Raw genomic sequence first — 9,920 nt, 5'->3', positions numbered from 1 at the left:
AATAAATGACATAATGCAACCTTGGCGGTCAGCATATTTACCTCAACATGCCCCTCGCTTGCCTGAGAAGGCAGAGTGCTCGATGCTGGTTGATGAATTTGACAATTAATGTACTAGGAAAATACGTTTTTGTCGACCAGAGGTGACTGAATTAATGTTTAGGCTTATTGATAATCATTATAGTAATGAAGTATAATTTCAAAACATGAAAGTTGTCAAGTGGTGGTGGTACCAGGAGGGAGGAGAGTAGAGCAGGGTCAAGTGGTGGTGGTACCAGGAGGGAGGAGAGTAGAGCAGGGTCAAGTGGTGGTGGTACCAGGAGGGAGGAGAGTAGAGCAGGGTCAAGTGGTGGTGGTACCAGGAGGGAGGAGAGTAGAGCAGGGTCAAGTGGTGGTGGTACCAGGAGGGAGGAGAGTAGAGCAGGGTCAAGTGGTGGTGGTACCAGGAGGGAGGAGAGTAGAGCAGGGTCAAGTGGTGGTGGTACCAGGAGGGAGGAGAGTAGAGCAGGGTCAAGTGGTGGTGGTACCAGGAAGGAGGAGAGTAGAGCAGGGTCAAGTGGTGGTGGTACCAGGAGGGAGGAGAGTAGAGCAGGGTCAAGTGGTGGTGGTACCAGGAGGGAGGAGAGTAGAGCAGGGTCAAGTGGTGGTGGTACCAGGAGGGAGGAGAGTAGAGCAGGGTCAAGTGGTGGTGGTACCAGGAAGGAGGAGAGTAGAGCAGGGTCAAGTGGTGGTGGTACCAGGAGGGAGGAGAGTAGGGCAGGGTCAAGTGGTGGTGGTACCAGGAGGGAGGAGAGTAGAGCAGGGTCAAGTGGTGGTGGTACCAGGAGGGAGGAGAGTAGAGCAGGGTCAAGTGGTGGTGGTACCAGGAGGGAGGAGAGTAGAGCAGGGCCAAGTGGTGGTGGTACCAGGAGGGAGGAGAGTAGAGCAGGGCCAAGTGGTGGTGCGCAGGCCGTGGAGAAAGCGGTGGTGGGGAGGGTTGCAGCTGGGCTACATGAGCTGAGGCAGGGTTCTGTAGTAACAGAGACTCCGGTGGGCGAAGGCAAATATTGCCTGTCATTGGGGAAGAGGCTCTGATCAGGGGGGAAGTGCAAGGGGGCAGAGACTGGGGAGTAGGAGGACGGTACCGTGCCAATGGAGGAGGAGGAAGAGGGGGGAGGTGAGTCTGCGGGAGCGGAGGACAAGGCGTCTCGTTTTCAGATGGCTCATTGGATCCAGAGGGATGTCAGGCTGAGGGCCCAGTATATACGGTGAGAGAACTTTCTAGGTTCCTGATGGAGACTAAAGGGGAAAAAGAAGGTTCTGCTGGAGTCTTATTTGATTGATCCTGGAAGGTTTGTAAGGTCAGTACAACACGTGATGAAGAATGAGGGGTTTAGTGTCCTCTCACCCAGGAAGCGGTATAGGCTGAGAAAATGGGTCATGGGTTCTTAAGGGCATGTCTTCAGAATCTGCTTAAATGGATGGTTTTTTCTGGCATGGCGGCTTAATGGGCTTCTCTACTGGTTTCTGATTGTGGTGATTTCCCTCCCACCTCTTATGGAGATTTCACGGTTAGACTTCCTTAACATGAACATCGGCAGAGACTGGGGGAATATGTCAAACAAAAACATTGAAATGCCATGGCACAATTCTTAGTGCAGGGGTAGCAAAAGAGGTGTGTAAGGGTAGGTTGTTAGTGGTTAGAGCCAAAATCAATGACCTTGTCTTTTGCTTTCCAAAATGTGTCTGCACCTAGTACAGGGCTCAGTTCTCTGTTTCAACAGGGCCCAGGCAGGTGTCCTATTGGAAATTCCATGTAAAGCTCTTCCAAGATGTCACTTTTTGCTCAAGCTTCCAAGGCTTTTGGGAGAGGTGGGGACAGCAGAAGGGGGAGTAACTTCTGTTGTGGGGAGAGGAGGGAGCCTGATGGGTGGGTAACTTCTGTTGTGGGGAGATGAGGGAGCCTGATGGGTGGGTAACTTCTGTTGTGGGGGAGATGAGGGAGCCTGATGGGTGGGTAACTTCTGTTGTGGGGAGATTAGGGGTGGGCGATATGAGCTAAAATTCATATCACGATATTTTCCACTGTCCAGACGATATCGATATGATATCACGATATATGACGTAAAAAAATATGAATCACATTTTAATATCCCTTCTTGGTTAAATTATATTAGTTAAGGAAAAATATGTATTTGAACCTTATATAACCAGAAAGAGTGAGGCATTGGACCGTATGGACCTGAAAAGTTTTTATTTGTATTGTGCAAACATGCATTCCGTAAACATGAGGTAGGTAGGCCTATATATATATATATATATATATAAATTAGATATTAAGTAAAATTAAATAAAAAATAACAGGAGATAAAGAAAATAAGGTAATTACAAATTCAAATACGTGTGTTTGTTTTGGCTACGGTCCGTAGATATGTAAAAAACTAACCGTTTGAAACTAAACCTTTCAAGCCTCAACCATCAATTATCAACAATATCAACAAATCTTCACTAGAACTTTCTTCACAAGTTCCGTGCCAGGAATACCAGCATGTTGACTGTTTCTGGCTTTAGTGCTGCCCTGTGACATGTCACCACATTGCCCCCAGTGCTGAATGCCCTCTCAGAGGGGGCACTTGTGGCAGGGATGCATAAGTATTTCTTTGCCAGACAACTCACACGTGGAAAATTAGATCCGTGAAATCGCCACCACTCCAAAGGATCAGACTCGCTGTCTGCTGCCGTTGCCAGAATGTAGCTATTCAGCTCTTGCTCAATGATCTGCCTCTCTGAACATGAGGCAGGTGCACTGCTGGTCTGCTTAAAGAAGCTCCCAAGGCTCTTCTTGGGCTTCTTGCCTGATTGATGAGCAGTGGAAGCTTCTTTCTCCCTGTCAGTGTGATCCTCTGCAAGAGACGATTTTCCCAGGGCTGTGTTCTCCACCAGGAGGGCTTCGGTCTCTGAGGCAGCTCTCACCTTAAAAAATGAAAATAATTAAACTTTATTTGTATAGCACCTTTCATACATAAAATGCAGCCCAAAGTGCTTTACATTTGAAGCAATAAAACAAGAACAAATGAATAAATACCTTAATGTCCTCCAGTTTCTCAGCGGACATGTACCTGGTCTTGAACCTTGGATCTAGAAAGGTAGCCATGGAGAGCAGCTCATCTGTTGCAGGGTCAGTGTACTTGTTATTCAAGTAATCAAGAACCTTGATCTTGATCTCTTTGGTCAGTTCTGTATCGTCCTTGCTCAGATTTAGAACCTCTGCATTTAACAGATTGATGACAGGCTTCAAATAGGACACGCTCACATACGCTTCTCCTGACAGGGCATCTGTAAAGTCCTGGAGTGGCTTCAGTGCTGCTGTGACTGATTCCAAGACCTGGATGTCTTGCCAGGTAGGTACAAGGTGCCGTGTCTTTTTGTCCCCTGCCAGGACCTGTGTAATGGCCTTTTCCTGCTCCAGGACTCTTTCCATCATTTTCAGACGAGATCCCCACCTTGTCGGAGATTCTGTGATGAGCTTGTGCAGGGGCAGGCTTAGTTCATTCTGTGCTGTCATCAGGGCCTTCTGCTTTTTCCAGCTGTATGAGAACGTGCTAACCACCTTTTTGCAAACCCCTGTGGCCCGGGAAATCGCACACCCCTGTGGCCCGGGAGCGTTTTGGACACTCCTCTCTGGAAATTGGGAATAAGAAATCAAAATAATAGGGTGAAAAATAATCGAATCACAATACAATAATAATTAATAATAATGCATTTTTATATAGAAATCACAATACAATATAACTTTTAATCTTTGTTTGAGGATTTACGGCATTTACATTCAACTGTTACACATTTTACAAATCTGATGTGCTTAGATTTAGCCTACGGTACATGGCTGATGTGAGCTGTATTTTTTCTTAATAATAAGCATCATACAGGGTAGGCCTAGGCTACAGTCCTGAAACTTACCAATAGCATTGTGCAGCCTGTGTCCGAAACATCCAAGGTTTGCCCACTTGTTCAGCTGCAATGCCTTGATCATGTTCGATCCGCTGTCGGTCGTCATACAAACTTGACGCGACTCTTTTAATCCCCAGGACGACAGTATGTCCCTCAGCCCACCTGCAATTATTTCCCCGGTGTGGTCGTCTGGGAAATAAGACGTCTGTAGGCACTTACTTTTCAGTTTCCAGTCACCGTCTATGTAATGGATTGTGAGGCTTATATAAGGTTCTGTGGTACGACTTGACCATAGATCGGCAGTAGTGGAGAAGAATGGAATGTTATTTATCTCACTGTAAACTCTGTCCCAGCATTCTGTGTAAAGCTGTGGCAGGCATTTTTGGCTAAAATATTTGCGGCTCGGGATCTCATATCTTGGGTCCAGAGTTTGAATCAACTTTCTGAACCCCTCTTTCTCCACAGTTTGAATCGGTACCATGTCCTTCGCTATGTGATTTGTAATCGCAGCTGTGATGTCTATCCATTTTTTGCTCGTCTTCTCATAGCAAGTACCGGCAGCAAATGATGATATAATTGATTGTTGAGTGCGAGTCTGGCTTGTCTTCGGGCGAGCTCCTGGGCTTACTGTCTCACGCATTCTGGTGCATTGTTCATACTCACGGACATGTATGTTTTTTAAGTGATTGAACAGGTTGGTCGTGTTTCCACCTTTTGCTAAGACAACACGACGACACAACTTGCATATGGTAGTGTTTTGGTCGGGGTCGGAGATTTTAAAGCCAAACCAGTTCCAAACAACAGAGGTGCCCCCTTTCTTCTTAACCAATTTATCCTCCTGCTCTTGAGCAACATCAATTTCTGTGTTTTCGCTCATCCTGGATTGTAAAGTTTTCCCCCAATAGTTAACCTGCCTCCTAACTGCAGCTGCCTGCACACTTCTTTGTTGCTAGCACTACATGCGTGCAACAAGTGCATGCGACGTGCGCTCATAAAAATAGGTCAACATATTAACATACATTCTTTTATTCGTAAGAACCAAGAAAGGTTGGATAAAAAAAAAAAAAAAAAGATGTAGCTACTTAGTACTATCACTCAGTTGAAATTTGGAACAAAAAAATATTGATGCAAAATTCGAATTTATGAATTCTGAATAAATCGCGGTATCCATGATATTGCTAAATCCATATCATGGCGCGGCACAATACCGGTTTTTACTATCAAACCGGTATATCGCCCACTCCTAGGGGAGATGAGGGAGCCTGATGGGTGGGTAACTTCTGTTGTGGGGGAGATGAGGGAGCCTGATGGGTGGGTAACTTCTGTTGTGGGGAGATGAGGGAGCCTGATGAGTGAGTAACTTTCTGGGGAATTATTGGACAGAACGTGTGTTGTGTGAGTGCGTCGGGGTGGGGGAGCTGTCGCTAAGCTGTAGACGGGAGGCTTTGACTCTCCTGCCCAAAAAAGGGGATTTGAGCGACTTAAAGAACTGGAGGCCTGTGGCATTGCTCTGTGTGGACTATAAGGTCTTTACCAAGGTCCTCGCTAACTGACTCAAGTCCCACCTGGACTCTATTGTACAGAAGGACCAAACGTACTGTGTACCAGGACGTTTGGTGGCTCCTTTCCCAAGTGTCATACAGAGGGAGGGTTCTGATCATCAACAACTTGGCGGCATCCTCCCTATGGCATAAATTGGCCAGTGATTTCTTTCCGGTCTGGGCATTACTGGCTGAGGGCGGCAGTGCTGTACCTGCCTGTCCAGGAGGGGGGACAAGGCCTGGTGGACCTGGAGAGCAGGGTGGCAGCGTTCTGACTCAAAGCAGCGCAGAGGATTCTGTACCGTACGGAGGTGGGCTGGAGGGAACCAACATGTGCTCTGTTGAGGAGGGCTGGTGGTTTGGGGCTGGATCAGCAGATCTTCATCATGCGGCCGGAGAGACTCAATACAGCAGGGGTCTCTGATTTCTATGCTGCAGTACTGAGGGCTGGAGCAGCCTGAGGAGGGGCCACCACCGTTTCCACCACTGCAAGGGACAGCAGAGACTGGGGACTGGCAGGAGAGTCTGGAGGACTTACTGACTTTTAACACTCTGAGCTTAGTGGGAGTGAAGGGGCATCAGTGGCAGGGGGTTGTGGGGGCTGAGAGCATGGCAGGGTATAGGTGGAGGGGCTCTATAAGCTCCCAGTGCTGGAAAGGTCAGGGGTCGTCCAGTGGAGGGTATTACATGGAGCCCTGGACACCAATAGCTGGTTGGCTCGGGTTGACCTGGGAGTTGGGGAGGGGTGTCCGTTTTCTGCAATGACAGACTGTTCATCATGTTTTTTCTGTGTTGCCAGGGTAATGCCATTACTGTTGACGCCTTAGGGTTGAGTTTGAGTTGTACAAAATGATCAACAGTGTGGAGATGTTTCAGGAGGTATGGGGGCTCAGGGGGGCTGTCTGTACGGCTGGAGAGGAGGGGTTGGATGGACGGTTGGAATGTGGTGCTGGATGGTGTATTGTACTGTGGTGTTGGGTACTGGATAATGTGATTGTGTAGAGGTTGTGGTGTCACGCAATGTGCTTTTAGGGGTGGGGGTGGGGGTGTTAGTGTAATGAGGATTGCTCATTAAATTAAGACAAGTCAGTCTCTCTCTCTCTCTCTTAACAGAGCTCTGCACAGGCAGCAGTGGAGGACAGTGATAAGATCTTTACCGAGCTGATCCGCTCCATTGAGAGAAGGCGCTCTGAGGTGAAGGAGCTGATCAGAGCCCAAGAGAAGGCTCAAGTGAGTAAAGCTGAAGGACTCCTGGAGCAACTGGAGCAGGAGATAGCTGAGCTGAGGAAGAGAAGCACTGAGCTGGAGCAGCTCTCACACACAGAGGATCACATCAATTTCCTCCAGGTAACTCAACTGCCTTGATACATGTGATATGAAATTAAAACTCTCAATCATTTGGTTCTTCTCTCTCTCTCTCTCTCTCTCTCTCTCTCTCTCTCTCTCTCTCTCTCTCTCTCTCTCTCTCTCTCTCTCTCTCTCTCTCTCTCTCTCTCTCTCTCTCTCTCTCTCTCTCTCTCTCTCTGTCTCCAGAGTTATCAGTCTCTCTCTCTAGAGTTATCAGTCTCTCTCCCTCTCTCTCTCTCTCCAGAGTTATCAGTCTCTCTCCAGTACCAGTGTATCTTCAGACTTACCCAGCATCGTTGTCCGTCCTCTTCAGTACTTTGGAGATGTGAGTAAGACTGTGTCTGAACTGAGAGAGAAACTAGAAGACGTCCTTAAAGGAGAATGGACCAAGATCTCCACTACAGGTGTGTTGAAAATAATAAGAACATCAACTTTAGACCATTGAAAGTTCCCTACTAGTCATATACATGTGGAATATGGTATGATGATAACATTCCCTCTCTCTGTGAATGTGTTTGTGTGTCTGTAGTGAATATAGTGGATGTTGTACTGCCTCCAGAGCCCAAGACCAGAGAACAGTTCTTACAATGTGAGTCTCTTTATTCTGAAGTAACTAACAGTCTCTTTTTCTGACACTCCTAACAATCCCTCTAGAAATATATAGCAATAGTAGATCTAATCAAAGACTGGGTATCTATCTGACTCCTCATATTTCTCTGATTTGATCTCTGCTGTGCTCTAATCAAAGACAGGGTAGATACAGTATCTGACTTCACTTATTGTTCTAACTCCCCTCATTGGTCTCTGCTCTGCTCTTCTCCCAGATTCCTGTCAGCTCACACTGGACCCAAACACAGCAGACACACTCCTCTCTCTGTCTGAAGGGAACAGAAAGGTGACCTATACAGGCCAAGAACAACCATATCCTGTTCATCCAGACAGATTTACCAACTGGTGGCAGGTTCTGTGTAGAGAGGGTCTGTCTGGACGCTGTTACTGGGAGGTGGAGTGGAGTGGGAAGTGGGTTTATACAGCAGTCTCATATAAAGACATCAGCAGAACAGAGACAGATGGTGGATTTGGATACAATAACAAGTCCTGGAGTTTACAGTGTCGTAGAGGTAGTTATTGGTTCAGACACAATAGTGTTGAGACTAAAGTATCAGGCCCTCAGTCCTCCAGAGTAGGAGTGGACCTGGATCACAAGGCAGGTACTCTGTCCTTCTACAGTGTCTCTGACACAATGACCCTCCTCCACAGAGTCCAGACCACATTCACTCAGCCCCTCTATCCTGGGTTTTATCTCTATAATGGTACTGCTGAGCTGGTTAAACTGTAGTAGGGTCCACATAGATACTAGTCATGCTGGTGTAGTCTATAGCTGAGCTGGTTAAACTGTAGTAGGGTCCACATAGATACTAGTCATGCTGGTGTAGTCTATAGCTGAGCTGGTTAAACTGTAGTAGGGTCCACATAGATACTAGTCATGCTGGTGTAGTCTATAGCTGAGCTGGTTAAACTGTAGTAGGGTCCACATAGATACTAGTCATGCTGGTGTAGTCTATAGCTGAGCTGGTTAAACTGTAGTAGGGTCCACATAGATACTAGTCATGCTGGTGTAGTCTATAGCTGAGCTGGTTAAACTGTAGTAGGGTCCACATAGATACTAGTCATGCTGGTGTAGTCTATAGCTGAGCTGGTTAAACTGTAGTAGGGTCCACATAGATACTAGTCATGCTGGTGTAGTCTATAGCTGAGCTGGTTAAACTGTAGTAGGGTCCACATAGATACTAGTCATGCTGGTGTAGTCTATAGCTGAGCTGGTTAAACTGTAGTAGGGTCCACATAGATACTAGTCATGCTGGTGAAGTCTATAGCTGAGCTGGTTAAACTGTAGTAGGGTCCACATAGATACTAGTCATGCTGGTGTAGTCTATAGCTGAGCTGGTTAAACTGTAGTAGGGTCCACATAGATACTAGTCATGCTGGTGTAGTCTATAGCTGAGCTGGTTAAACTGTAGTAGGGTCCACATAGATACTAGTCATGCTGGTGGTGATGGTCCCCAGATGTGATGATTCATTCTGCTCTGTTTTTATGTACAATGATTTGATTGATTTGATCTTCAGAAGATGTTATGAATTACAATTCAATGCATTCATATTATTTGTAAGTGCAACGTTGTAATCTTATACATTTACATTAATCATGATGTATGCTGTTAATGTATGTTGGTTGTCATTCAGAACCATTGAAGTGTTTTCTCAATTGGTTCTCTGTCTCAATGTCATTTTCCTCAGTATCATGGAACAGGTAGTGTTACTTACTTGCTAATTGAACTATATGGGCCGGTTTCCCGGACACAGATGAAGCCTAGTCCTAGACTAAAAAGCATGTTCAATGGAGATGTCCGGGAAACCGGCCCTAAATTTGGCATCTTTTATTCTCCCGTACTGCTCAGTCAAGCAACATTAAACCTGTCCAGCAGGTGGTGATATTAACCCAACAATAAAAACAGCAGATATCTTGACTTACCACTCAGTATATCAGTAATGTTCAGAATTGTACTTTAATATCATTGGAGATTGATGGTCTTTTTAATCCACTACCCAGAGTCAGGAACAGATGAAGTTAGGTCTGCTACTGTTCAGTTATTAAATATTATTTATGGTGATGGGAAATAAAACATACATCTAGTAGTAGTTTTCCTTTGCTATTTATTCCAAGGTGTGTGTTTAACTTGTAAATGGATTGTGTTGAAGCTGGCATGTGGTGTGGATGATAGAATAGAGTGAATAGAGGAGAGAAGAGAGGAGGAGAGGAGAACATCATATAGAAGACAGATAAGATAGAGAGACAATTCATACCCAGGGGAGTTACTGACTCTGGCCCAAATGACACCCTGTTCCCTACGTAGTGCACTAGGCTACTTCTGACCAGATCTAAAGTAGTGCACTACATAGGGAATAGGGTGGAGATATGGAGATTTGCTCACTGGAATTAGAATATAGAATATCATACTGTAATGTTAGATGTTGTCATTAGAATGAAGATTTCCATACAGGAGTTACTGTCTCTGTCCCAAATCTCTCCCTGTTCCCTGCA

General features: G+C 46.0%; 1 protein-coding gene across 1 annotated transcript; it reads left to right on the top strand.

Annotated features, from left to right (window-relative positions):
• Nucleotides 1-6,583: 6,583 nt before the first annotated feature.
• On the top strand, nucleotides 6,584-9,439 carry LOC311113814 (tripartite motif-containing protein 16-like; the record flags this gene model as incomplete). Its single annotated transcript, XM_084189113.1, has 4 exons — nucleotides 6,584-6,817; nucleotides 7,062-7,221; nucleotides 7,347-7,406; nucleotides 7,642-9,439. Coding segments are annotated over 4 exons (969 nt in total), but the record flags the coding sequence as incomplete, so codon positions are not given.
• Between the last annotated feature and the right edge of the window lie 481 nt (nucleotides 9,440-9,920).

This window comes from Coregonus lavaretus (genome assembly GCF_964263955.1).
Source record: "Coregonus lavaretus genome assembly, contig: HAP1_SCAFFOLD_1305, whole genome shotgun sequence".
NCBI lineage: Eukaryota > Metazoa > Chordata > Actinopteri > Salmoniformes > Salmonidae > Coregonus > Coregonus lavaretus.
Note: the sequence above shows the minus strand (reverse complement) of the source record. Positions and strands in the feature narration are given on the sequence as shown.